The sequence below is a fragment of the Trichomonas vaginalis genome, chromosome I, assembly GCF_026262505.1.
Source record: "Trichomonas vaginalis G3 chromosome I, whole genome shotgun sequence".
Classification (NCBI taxonomy): domain Eukaryota; phylum Parabasalia; order Trichomonadida; family Trichomonadidae; genus Trichomonas; species Trichomonas vaginalis.
Window position 1 is genome coordinate 19,013,418 of NC_067203.1, and position 13,226 is coordinate 19,026,643.

At 30.0% G+C, this 13,226-nt stretch overlaps 5 protein-coding genes and 2 pseudogenes across 7 annotated transcripts, besides 1 other annotated feature; 4 read left to right on the plus strand and 3 right to left on the minus strand.

The window, feature by feature from the left end:
- Positions 1 to 301: 301 nt before the first annotated feature.
- Positions 302 to 1,665, plus strand: TVAGG3_1011120 (CAAX prenyl protease 1 family; the record flags this gene model as incomplete). Its single annotated transcript, XM_001579146.2, has 1 exon — positions 302 to 1,624. The coding sequence occupies one exon, from the start codon at positions 302 to 304 to the stop codon at positions 1,622 to 1,624; it is 1,323 nt and encodes a 440-aa protein (XP_001579196.1).
- A 345-nt stretch (positions 1,666 to 2,010) lies between these two features.
- On the minus strand, positions 2,011 to 2,511 carry TVAGG3_1011130 (armadillo (ARM) repeat-containing protein family; the record flags this gene model as incomplete). Its single annotated transcript, XM_001579147.1, has 1 exon — positions 2,011 to 2,511. The coding sequence occupies one exon, from the start codon at positions 2,509 to 2,511 to the stop codon at positions 2,011 to 2,013; it is 501 nt and encodes a 166-aa protein (XP_001579197.1).
- Positions 2,512 to 3,965: 1,454 nt separating this feature from the next.
- Positions 3,966 to 4,849, plus strand: TVAGG3_1011140 (annotated as a pseudogene). The gene has a single exon. A coding segment is annotated over exon 1 (884 nt).
- Positions 4,850 to 4,951: 102 nt separating this feature from the next.
- On the plus strand, positions 4,952 to 6,472 carry TVAGG3_1011160 (integrase core domain containing protein family; the record flags this gene model as incomplete). The annotated part of the gene is made up of 1 exon (XM_051254549.1): positions 4,952 to 6,472. One exon carries the CDS (start codon positions 4,952 to 4,954, stop codon positions 6,470 to 6,472), a length of 1,521 nt encoding a protein of 506 aa, XP_051080123.1.
- Positions 4,952 to 13,226: part of a mobile genetic element that runs on past the window's edge.
- On the plus strand, positions 6,492 to 6,788 carry TVAGG3_1011180 (uncharacterized protein; the record flags this gene model as incomplete). Its single annotated transcript, XM_001579148.1, has 1 exon — positions 6,492 to 6,788. One exon carries the CDS (start codon positions 6,492 to 6,494, stop codon positions 6,786 to 6,788), a length of 297 nt encoding a protein of 98 aa, XP_001579198.1.
- TVAGG3_1011190 lies at positions 8,570 to 9,407 on the minus strand (annotated as a pseudogene). Its single transcript has one exon. A coding segment is annotated over exon 1 (838 nt).
- TVAGG3_1011200 (phage tail repeat-like family) lies at positions 10,282 to 12,042 on the minus strand (the record flags this gene model as incomplete). Its single annotated transcript, XM_051254550.1, has 1 exon — positions 10,282 to 12,042. The coding sequence occupies one exon, from the start codon at positions 12,040 to 12,042 to the stop codon at positions 10,282 to 10,284; it is 1,761 nt and encodes a 586-aa protein (XP_051080124.1).

Sequence of the window (13,226 nt, forward strand, 5' to 3'; positions counted from 1 at the left end):
TTTGTATTCGAAAAATATGTAAAGTAAGGTTCAAAATCTGCAAATGGATTTTTCATAAATACTGTCTTATAAATAAGCATATCCTTTAATATCGATTCAACATTGTAATATGACGGTTTAAAATTAAAATCAATCACTCTCAAAAAATTCAAGGATCGAGCCATGGTTGATTTTTATTCTAAATACATCAAAAGGACTATCTACGAAAAATGATAAACTCTTTTGAAGGACCACTGGCCATAAAAGTACAAAATTTTAAATAAGGTTAAATCTCTCAGAAATAAAATTTTTTTTATACCAGATGAGCCTTGATAAAGCATATTCTCCGCCCATCTTTGCACTAATAGTCATTGCCCTAGTGGTAAGTGTTATCGACATATCAGAGTACAAATTCGTGAAATCTCAGAGGCTGGCATCTTATCAACAAGGCAGTGACACAGTACCTTTCGACTACTCAATTATGAAGTGTCTCAACGATCTATTCAGTAAATGTTCCAAACTACTATTCTATATATGCGTCTATTTCGTACTGAAACCATTGAAGGCTGTAGCTAAATCTGACATCGAATTTTCCTTCATATTCATTCTTGCCAGGTGGATAATTACGATCTTTCCTAGCAACTTAATACGGATATTCCTAATTGATGGCCGTTTTAACTTCAATAATTTACCAATTTCATTATTTATTGCCAAAGAGTTAGTTACACAACTCATAATCTTCATTCTCACCATCGCATTCATCTCTCTCTTCAGAATTCTTGCCAGATACTTTGGAAAATTTTCTTCAAATGATGTCTTGATTGATTTCGAAGAATCAGACTCATACGATACTGCTTACGACCTTTCATTATCCAGCAGATCTCACTCCAGTTTTCAATCTGATACAAAGAATCCATCAATAATTACAATTTTCAACGTAACAATTGCATTATCCGTCATGATTTCTTTATTCTGTTACAATTGGATCGAAACTTCCTACTTAAATAACAGTTCGATACTACCCGATTCAAAATTAATGAAATCATTGCTGGCAATCTGGAACGCACATCAAATTGCATATCCTGGAATCAAACTACATATAGAATCCGGTGTTTCCAACCATCTAAAAATAGGTTTTTACGGCATAATGAGAAGAAAAGTTTTAATCTCTGATAATTTAGTTTACGCACTTGATTATCCACAGTTGAATGCCATATTGGTCAATCACTATTACAGATCAAATAATCAAGAAGGAATTTTGATAATAATTTCTTATTTGATCCAACTTTCCATAGTTCCATATCTAATTAACTACATCACAAGAAAAGAGATCACTGATAGAATACGTCTCGGAAACTTCTTGTCTTCTGTTTTGCCACTAATTATTATTTATTCTTTGCCATTGCATTATTTGTTCAATGTCGTAAGATTCATGATACAAAAGCAAATGGTGTTCAACTCAGATATGTTCTCTTATAACCTTGGCCAGCCAATTGCTGACGCCATAGTCAGAGTTTCACTTCTCAATAAAGAAACAACAGTACACAGCCGTCTTTACTCTCTTGTTAATCTACCTGAACCGACTCTTGAGGAGAGACTTGTTAATCTCGCCATCTCGCAGTCGAAACATATATCTAATTCATAATTTTTTTGTTTTGTTTATTTAATAAAATATCTATCCTTTGTATTATTATCATATTAAATCAATGAGAGTTTTAACATCAAAAGATTGATTCAAATGATTTTTTTCACTTTTCTGACAACCTCTCAAATTTTTAAAAGTTTAGGTGTAAGGATCCCGTTTGGAGAAAAATCTTCCCCATTTCTATTTTCTTATTTGGATAAACTTTACAAATTGTAAAGTTGTTGACACTTTTTATTGTTCTTCAAATATGCATACAAAAGCAATATAGTTGATAGCATAATATAGAACTTTGTCTGCTTTCTATTAATAATATTAAATTCCTTTGTACTTGCTTTGACAGATCTCCATTAATATTATAATGCATATTTAATAAAAGCCGCATATACTCATCCAATAATGATTGTATCTGAAGTACTATCTTGACTTAAAAGTGTATTAAATTTTTCGTCTTCCAAGATATCTGACAATATATTGGGATATTGTCTTAAACAATTTGCAATTAGTTCACATGATGATGGTAATTTTTCTAAGACTGATACATCTAGTGAAAATACAATATTAAATATCTCCAAAATTACATCGGAAGGATTTAGTTTGTATTCCATAAAGCTACTTAGCGCTTTCATGACACAATCTTCTTGATTTTCCTTTAAAAGTGCGAGAAGTTTCTCGAAAATCGGATCCGCTCGCTCGCTATTATATTTTGATAGTCGGCCAATGCAGCAAACGACAGATAGGAATGAACGATTCTTTAATGCTTCAGAATCTTCAAGATTATTGATAACAAAGTCAAATATTGGAACTTTGATATTATCATTATTACTACGAATAATTTCACATCCAACATCTCCTGAGACTTCGGATATTCTTTGGTTTTGGTAAAACATAAAAATAAAGAGCCGATCAAATAATTTGGACGAAAGAAGTAGTTGTACGGTTTCTTCAGGTGGTTCCCAATCGAGATCAAAAAAAAGAATAAATTTCAGTGAGTTCTTTGTAAATCGTTGAATAATTGAGTTTTGTGAAATCAGAGTTGAAAATATTATAAGAATCCATGGTTATTGAATCAATTATTACCTTTTTTGCTTCAGTCTTGTTCGTCGTCCAGCTTAAGAGATAATTAGAATTCAAAACTGATTCCATTAGCAAAATTTACCGATTTTCGAAAAAAGTGACACGGGCCAAGAGGAATTCTTATCACTTTTTCAGAAAATCGGAATTCTTATTAGCTCCATCTACACAGCAATACCCCAAATGTAATCATAATACATTTTAAAAGAAAGACACCTTGGATAATTGTAAGTAGTAGGATATGAAGGGTTGTGTGACTTTTTTTGTTACATCTATATATAGACGATGCATTAAAATATATTTATTTATAAATCATTAAAAAATTAACATTAATTTTAAAATAATTTATTTTTTTATCTTTTATAAAAGAAGCTATATATAGATGATGTCAGATATTCCGCGATTAATTAAACATCATTTAAATCCTGAATGGGTTAAACTTCAATTTAAAAATGAAGATTGTGAATTATTAAATGAATATGAAAGCCAAAATAAGCTAATGAGGTATAAATATAATGATAAAGAATATTTAATTTCATGGAATCAATGGAGTCATAATCAAAGACCTCATAAACGAGAAGAAGAAATTGAAAATAATGAAATGGAAATCATTGATGACATTAAAGAGGATGGAATTACTGGTGGTCTATCAAATGTTCAACATCGTGTTAATCTTAAAGGAATCACGCACATTAATAAACTTTCATATAATCCAGAAACTAAAACTGTATCAAATGAGGACACCACCAACATTATGACTCATTTCGTTGGAGTTGACTTTAATTCATTATATCCTTCATCATTTTCATCTAATCCTCATGATTTCATTCAATATACTGACCATAAAATGTATATGCCGGGAAGATTGAATGGTGTTATCATTTGTGATACAGCAACAAAGAAAGCAAAAGCACTGGGAATAATTAAGAAGAAAAATACTTTATTCGTGGCTGAAGTAAAGGGTCACATTGATGAAAAATACATTAATGATTACATAAACTTTTTACCGATAATAAGAAACTTAGATATTATCACAGATGAAAAAACAATTGGCAGTTTTATGTATAATTACATGAAATCAAACAATCTACCAGTTGACCAGAAACAGAGAAAATTAACTCAGTTAGCATCAACACACAACCAATATCAACCATTTTCTTCTTATTATCTTTGGTATCTAATAGACAAATTTCATTTTATCATCGATGACATTCAATCAATTTTAACATTTACTAAAAACACTTGTTTTAATGAATTTGCGAACGAATTTATGAATGAAAGACAAAAGGCTGAATTAGAGGAAATAAAGGAAAAAGTTTATTTTGCAAGATTTCACTTAATGGATCATATGGTTACGATGCAATGAATACACAAAATTACGCAAAGACTAAAATAATGAATGCACAGAAGGCACGCGTTGCATGTATGTCAAATAAGTTTAAAAACATAAGAGAAATAGGTGAAGATACGTATCAAGTGATGCTTAAAGATAGATTTTATAGATGTGATACATGTTTACAAGAGGCATTCTTCACTTTAGATAATGCTAAATACTGGTATTTGGTTTTCATTTATGATTTTATGTATAAATGCTTGAATGTTAATCGTTTTCATTTCATTGAAGGTGATACTGATTCATCTTATTGGGCAATCGCTGGCGACCCAAATCTTCCTAACACTCAAGCATTTCAAGCAATTGTTACTGATAAACAATTTTATGATAAAAACATTTTCAAATTCGCACCATTTGATTTCTTCTGTTTTGATGAGAAATTTAAACCTAAATTAAAGAATAAAGGTGAAGAAAAAGCACATGAGAAGAAATTATTGGGTTTAGCAATTGAGAAACAAGGTGATAACATGGTTGCTTTATGCCCTAAGTGTTATACTTCATTCAACGGTTCAATTGATGGAAGTGATTTTAAAAAGATTGCACAAAAAATGAAAGGTGTTAGTTTACGACAAAATAAACAATTAACACCTAAAAATTATTTGGATATAATAAATGATAAAGTGATATTTGATGGTCAGAATATTAATTTACAACTTAAAAATGGGTCAATGACTCGCTTAACAATCGGTAAGACTGCATTAACAGGAGCACACACTAAGGCTGTATGTTGTGAAAATGGATGTTGTATGCCATTTATTTAATAAAATACCACAGAAGAGACAAAAGGAACCGTTAATGATGGTTTTGATACTATGATTCAAAGAGGTGGGCACCCTTAAAACATTTATTTTATTTTTATATAAATGGATAACACAGATTTAAAAAATTTAATTGCTGATTTAGTACTTAATCAAAAATTTCTTAGTTATTATGAATTAAAATCATATCTCCAAAAATATAATAATAATATAACGGGTGATGATATGGAATATTATTATCCATATTATAAAAATGAAATTTTGAAATATCATAATAAAATAATTTCTGAAATTAAAGACAAAATTAAAAATAATGAATATTCAAAGGGAAAAACTAAATCACAGCTTAAACAGTTGAAAGATTTCAAAAATAAAGTATTAACAGAAGAAGATATTGATGAATTATATAATTTATATAATCCTGAGCCGCAAAAGCAAAAGGAGCAAAAACAAAAGGTGCAAAACGCCCAGGTCCTTCAGACCATAAATGAAGCACAAGCTTTAATTTATGATTCATTAGTTAAACCATATTCAGCCCGACTTTTAAATGAAGATCAACTTTTGGAATTCATCCTTCAACATAAACTCGAAGCGGGAAAGTATATCAAACCTTTATATACAGCATATTTAAAACAAATGAATAGAATACATCCAGAATTAATGAAGGAAGGAATGAAATCCAAAATCAAAGCAGATAAAATTAAACCACTTGCAACACCAAAACCTCTAACGACAGTACCTCCTCCTCCTTCAGTTAATCCTTCATCATTCACTTTATTATATCCATTTCAAACATTAAAGAAGCAAAAAGATTTTAAAAAGGATTTCAAGATATTAAATAAACCAATTGACCCAAAAATTCAACCGTTAAAGGAAAAATTTAGTCGACCTTCATTTGCTCCATATCCATATTCATACGAAATCGATCATCTGGAATATTCAAAAGGAAACGTTACTTATTTATTTGCCATTAATATTAACACTAGATATTTATATTGCATTCCAGTGAAAGGGAAAACAGAACAGGAAACAAGAAGAGCTATTCAATACTTACTAGATCATGAAAGAGTAGATAATATCAGGGGTGATGGTGATAAAGGATTTCAGGCAACTATGATTCATTATTTCCCACAAATTAATTTTTTCTTTTCATCCTCTCCATATACGTTTCATAATAAAATAGTTGATGCAGTAATGAGAACTCTTAGAGATGCGTTAGGGGTTAACGGTCAGATATACTGGGATGGAAATCATGACTCCATCATACAACAGTTAGTATATTATTATAATAATACATGGCATAGAACAATAAACATGAAACCGGTGGAAATGAAAAATGATATTTCAAAAGAATGGGAATATATTAGAAAGCAAATGGAAAGGTTGAATGATGTTAAACGTGAACAAATTAATTCGGGGCTCATGAATTTTAAACAAGGGGATAAAGTTTTGATTCATCTCGATTATGGAAAAACTGATAAATCAATGACAAAAAGAAGACGAAGATTTGACACAATAGCTGAATTTGTTAGATATATTAACGGCAATGCATTAGTTGAGGTTAACAATAAATTAATAAAAATTCCGATTTATTTTATTACTCCATTATATTTAAATAATATTTAATTTTTTTATTTCGTAAGAAATGAGTGACAACAAAGCAGTCAAGAGTCCAGACAATGAATATAAAAAGAAACTAAACAGAATTAAATCAAAAATATGCTATTACAAAAAGAAGTCGCAATGCGGTGGGGTTGAAAACAATAAAACTAATGGAACTGAAAACGATAAAGAGAGGAAAGAAATAATCGAAAAATTAGAAACTTACCGTTCAATCCTTAAACTGAGTGAAGCAAAAATAAAAGAATTTAATAGAATAAATAAATTGATTGGAAGAGATGAATTTAATAAAGATGAATTTTTAAACTCAATCCAAATTTAATTTTTATTCCTCTTCGACAACATCTCTCTTTCCATCATTACTGCATAACCACATTTTCTCATTTTAGTGGTTTGTTATTTTTAACATGTTCTTGCATCATTTTTATCATTTCCTCCCTTGTTATGATTCGTGGTAAATTTTGAGCTTGTGGGGTATCCATTTATGATAAAAATAAAAATTTAAATTATGCCGTTCTAAAGTTTGTGACAACATGACATTTTGACAACATCATGGGTTATTCAATAATTAATTATTTTTGAAGAACTGAAGGGTCACCAGGTCACCAGGTCACCAGGTCATTTAACTTCTCTGAAAAAATGTGACAACATGACATTTTGACAACATCATGGGTTATTCAATAATTAATTATTTTTGAAGAACTGAAGGGGTCACCAGGTCACCAGGTCATTTAACTTCTCTGAAAAAATGTGACAACATGACATTTTGACAACATCATGGGTTATTCAATAATTAATTATTTTTGAAGAACTGAAGGGGTCACCAGGTCACCAGGTCATTTAACTTCTCTGAAAAAATGTGACAACATGACATTTTGACAACATCATGGGTTATTCAATAATTAATTATTTTTGAAGAACTGAAGGGGTCACCAGGTCACCAGGTCACCAGGTCATTTAACTTCTCTGAAAAAATGTGACAACATGACATTTTGACAACATCACAGGAGGAAGGCAAAAATAAATTCCAGTCATACTTTATAAAGCTTCATTCACAGGTATTTCATCGTCAGTAAATGATTCCTCATTATCGTTTGGTTCAATTTGTTTATATAATCCTTTCATTTCTTCTTTCAAAACATAATACCATGTTTGTTTACCATCTATTTTTCTTTGTTTCCTTCACATTTATCCTTAATGCTCATTTGAAAGTTTTTGTCTTTCATGTCTGATGGTTTGCAGAATAGAGCATTTTTACACGTCATACCTGCACATAATTCATCATAATGTGTATTTATCCATTCATCTAAAGGATTTGTTGATAATTCAATTAAATCTTGTTTGGCTTCAGTCATCGGTATGATTCGTACAACATTAAATGATGAAAGGTCATATTGCATAAAATACGTCAGTAAATTATCATAAAATTCCTTAGTGCATGAATCCATTAAATTCTTGAAGTAATCAAATTGACCCTTGAATTTACCATTAACCCTTAAAACTACGTATCTTCTGTCTCCAACTTCAATTTTTGACAGGGTAGACGTTGTTAGTTACGAAAATGAAGTTTGCAACGTTCTGTGCTGTTCTTCTGGGTTGATTCTTTTCATTAATTCTAATCTCATTATCCGTAATAATTGATTTCAAAGCGTTGAAGTTTGCGAGTCTGTCTTCACCTACATTCTTGAGTTCATTAAGTACAAGAAACATTTTATTTTCAAACTACTGAGTTGAAATTACCCGTTAGCTCACTTATTTCAGTAATGTTTTTACATGAATAACCAGCGAGAAGTTCAGAAATAAATATCTGTAAAATCTGTTTTTACCTGTTCCCTGAAGTCCTTTCAAAATAATTGCTGTTTCATTCTTGATTCCAGGATGTTGAATCATTGATGCAATCCAGAGAAGGTATTTATACACTTCATCGTTATTATCACAAATGGCTTCTTTAATGAAATTCATAAACATCTCAATTTTTGTTAGTAATCAGGCTTTTCAAGAATGTTGTATTTATAACCCTGAAACGTTTGAGAAAACATCTGGAGAATCAGATTTAAAGCAAACACCCTTAACGGTTAATGAAGACAATTGATTTAGTAGTACATCCCATGCTGTTATGGTTTTACCTTCTTCTTTAAATAATTTAATCATTTTGAGTGACTCTTTCATGTTTGACTGAAGAACAAAATGATATTTGATTCATTTTGTCGTGTATGTTGTAATCTTTCTGAATGAAATATTTGTTTCCACAATCTACAAAACGAATTACACGTGATAAATCCTCAATTACTTCAGAACTGTTTTTATACTGATGATTTTCAGCCTTGCGTCTAATATCTGTTATCAAAAAACGAGTCATCAAGTTTGATATCAAATGTTATTTTTGGCTTACGTAATAAAGGTAAAAACATATTCATCATAATATTCCTTTTGATAAAGTTTTAGAATCTTCACCAAAACAAATGGAGAAGTCATTAAATGTGCATATCTACTACGTGCTTTTTCAAAATTACTTTTGCATTTTCTGTTAAACTGCAGAAGTTATAAACGTTATCGTATGCTTCATTAATTAAATGATCTGGTAAACGAATTAATTGCTTGAAACAGTGTGAATAATGTTATTTCTTTTCTAAATTCATGTTTCCACCATCATTATGTACTTCAAAATCACAGATGCCATCAACTATGCTCTGGGCAAGTTTATCGTCAATGTTTACATCTTTGTTTTCATTCATGATATTCTTTATTTCTTCGTTCTTCTGTTCAACTCTTACCTTATATATTCAAATCATTTAATATATCGTTTACTGTTCTGGTTAATGTTGAATCATAAACTTCCACGAATGAATGAGTATGTATTGATTGGTTCTGATGCATTCTTGCGAACTCTTGAATCAGCCATAACTACTAATGAACGCTTTGAATCATCAATAGAAGTCATTATGTCAATATCATAATCATTGCAGGAATAACATTTAATCATTCTGTTTGAAAACTGCATAGAAGAAATTAGTGTTGCAATAAATGTGAAGACCTCCTGAAGCGGTTTTAACGATAACATCTTTATCCGAAAGTTTTGATAAAATGTCTTTTCTAACTGTTTCTTTAAGTTCATCATTGTACGATTTATTGATATCAACATCTATAATCGTTAAATTTGAAATTTATTTACTAATAAAGCTGTACCAGTTTTCTTCCTCTTCCTCCTCATGTTTGAGGTAGTTATGTAAATCAATCTTGTTTTCACCAATTCTTTCGTTGAGGGTTTTAGTTTCTGCCACAACTAATTCCTCAGCTAATGAATCAATAACTTGTTCATCAGAATGATAAAGTTGCTGTTGTGTTGTTTGTTGCTGTCATTTATATAGGAAAAAAAATAAAAATAATTTTAAAACTAACTTTTATTTTTGGACTACATCAAATTTTCGTAAATGTTGTCTAAATGTCATGTTGTCACATTTTTTCAGAGAAGTTAAATGACCTGGTGACCTGGTGACCTGGTGACCCCTTCAGTTCTTCAAAAATAAGTCATAACTGCCTTCCTCCTGTGATGTTGTCTAAATGTCATGTTGTCACATTTTTTCAGAGAAGTTAAATGACCTGGTGACCTGGTGACCTGGTGACCCCTTCAGTTCTTCAAAAATAATTAATTATTGAATAACCTAAAACATTTACTCACAATATTTTTGTACAAAACGACCCCAAGCTTTTAACTTCTTTTCTGCAGTTCATCCATTACTTCATTACCTAATTAATTACAAACATAAAATATATTTAGTTCATTCGGTAAGCCCAGACCTTTGGGTCAAGCACATTCATTGAACTCTATACCATGCGAATACAGTCATAAATGGTGGCATGTATTCTTTACTTTGTCCCGTTGTTTGTGTATATCCTGAAACGTGATGTGTATGGTTTCCTTCTCCCTGAGTGTCACTCCAGTAACAATTTATAGCAAACTTAACGTCGTCTTTAACATCATATCCTTTACCTTTTGTCATTCCTGACCAATCCCAATATCTATGCTTATGCCAACCCGCTTGAGATGTGCTTAAATCTATGTAGTGACTGTGTGCAGGTAAATTTTCACCTGTAATCGTTTTACTTCCACCCATTTCCTTTGAAGAGTTTGCACAATACAAAAACCTGTCGACTATTTGTTCCCATGCACCAACACCAAACATTACTTGAGGACCTCTTGCATCCATAGATGTATAAATAGAACCTACTGGGTTCATTAAATCAAACATATGAGATAATATAGGATTGTCTCTTTTGAACTTAAAATATAGTGAAACTATTTCGGGTTTCTTCTGGTTTGTGTCGGAATATTTTTTATAATATAATCTTATGTTTTCAGGGTAGGTAAAATCTTGACTATAATATTTATTTTTGTCATCTATATAATAATATACTATTCTCGTTTTTTCTATTGCATTATATCTTTTATATCTATAATAATCTAAATATAATGTTAACTTTTGTTCATCTACATGTGGTGTTCTGACATCATCTCCATAGTCATAATAATATGGTGCTGGAGCTAGGTTAGACAATGTCATATCTGTCATTTCATAAACTCTTAAATATTTCTTTTGTTCGTCTCCATATAAGTTTAAGTAACAGTTGTTGTCTAATGGAACTTTAACTTGTGTACCATCATTCTTTATATAGCTTACATACATTTCATTGTTATTTTTCGGAATGAGTTTACACCGTATACCATTTTTTAAGGAGTGTACCAATTGCCATCTAAAATATTTATTTTCTTCATAGACAGAAAAGTCACCAACAATAGTTTCAATATTTTCAGTTGTTCCTATCAAACTTTGGTATATTTCATTCACATAAGTTTTATCTGCCTTCTTATTTAACCCACTATCAACATATTCCTTATCTGCCTTCTTATTTAACTCACTATCAACATATTCCTTATCTGCCTTCTTATTTAACCCACTATCAACATATTCCTTATCTGCCTTCTTATTTAACTCACTATCAACATATTCCTTATCTGCTTTCTTATTTAACTCATCGTTAACATATTCCTTATCCGCTTTAAGGTCTAAACATCCTGAAACCCATCCTGTATCGGCTTTAGTTTTTAAAATCTTTGATGTCCATTTATGATACCATTCAACCCTTTCTTTAATTTTTTCATATATTTCATTATCTTTTTCATCCACATATTCCTTATCTGCTTTCTTCATTATGTCGTTTAGGAAACCTTCTATGAATTCCTCATTTAAATTAAATCTTCCAATCTTCAAAACTTTAGGAAATGCATTTAATGCGTAATATCTTTGTTCTTCTGGTGGAATTGATGTTATATCATCCGTTATTCCTTTAATTTTTGAATTCATAAATAAAATTTCTTTTATATTTGATATCACTGCACCACCTTTGCAAACGAATTCGAAATGGTCATTTTTCAATACTATCTCCAAATCTCCATATTTCAACCTTTGCGTTTGTTCTGCCGTCTTTGAATTATATGCATATATGGAGTATGTAATGGTCTGAGGGACCTGGGTGCTTTGTGCCTTAAGTTGTTGTGGTTGCTGTTGTTTAATCATTTATTATGATTTAAAAATAAATATTTAATCCGTTATCTCATCAGCTATTTTTTCTATTTGAAATTGCCATAATATTTCATTCATAAATTCTAAATCACAATCAAATAGGTCACTTATTCTAAATTTAATATTTGATAAATCTTTTGAATGAAGAATAAATGAATTCCCGGATAATTGAAACGGATATGATAAAGAAAATGTGTTTAAGTTGATGGATAAAATGTTTTGTATTGATGGGTAAGAGTTAGGGTCTAATGTTTGATGTGAAAATCTCATTGGGGTATTAACTTTATCACATTTGATTAAAATGAAATTGGAACCAGTGTCAGAATACAAAACATCCCCAACATCTTTTTCAAAATTTAATATCCCCAACAATGAACGAAGATGAGGAGTACAAAATTTAATTTTCAGCGGAAATTTAATAAGGTTATTTATTTCATCAAGTTCAAAAAGTTTATCGGGTTTTGATTTAAAATTTTCTTCATACCATACGATAAATGATTCATTTAAATAACTTAAAATCATGTTAATATCCCATTTCGCTATCACATGATTTATATACATATCATACGTTTTTTCAAGGTCATCTTTAATAAATGATATATAATCTGAAGGGTCTAAAAGAATGGGATTAAATTTACCACTCACAGAAACGAGAGTAACATTATAAATTCCGCTAACTGTTAAATTTAATTCACAGTTATTATTCGAAATAATATTGATAATTGACATTTTTATTACGATTAAAAATATGGTAAAGCGTTATTTTCCAGTGATAAATAAAAACTAGAATAAGATTACCTCAAGAATTCATAAATTCAACGAATAAGAAATTCATTCATGTTATAAATTTTAGTGTTTTCAGAAAATATGAGTCAATGTCATATTCATCAACAGGTTATATTTCACTTCATTCAAATTTAGTTCAATCAAACCCATATAATGACCATTTCATAAGATTTTCAGATGGTATTAAAAATGTAATTGATAGATTAAAATATGAACAGATTGACAATATCGAATTTTTGGAATTTTGGTTTAAATATCCTGATGGAAAAAAGATTGAAGTTAAAGATAAAGCTGATACTATAACAAAAACAATTACAATGACCGATCCAGATAGTGGGGAACAAAAAGAAATAAAACAAACGATAGAAACTGGTGAAAGGTCAATTATTATT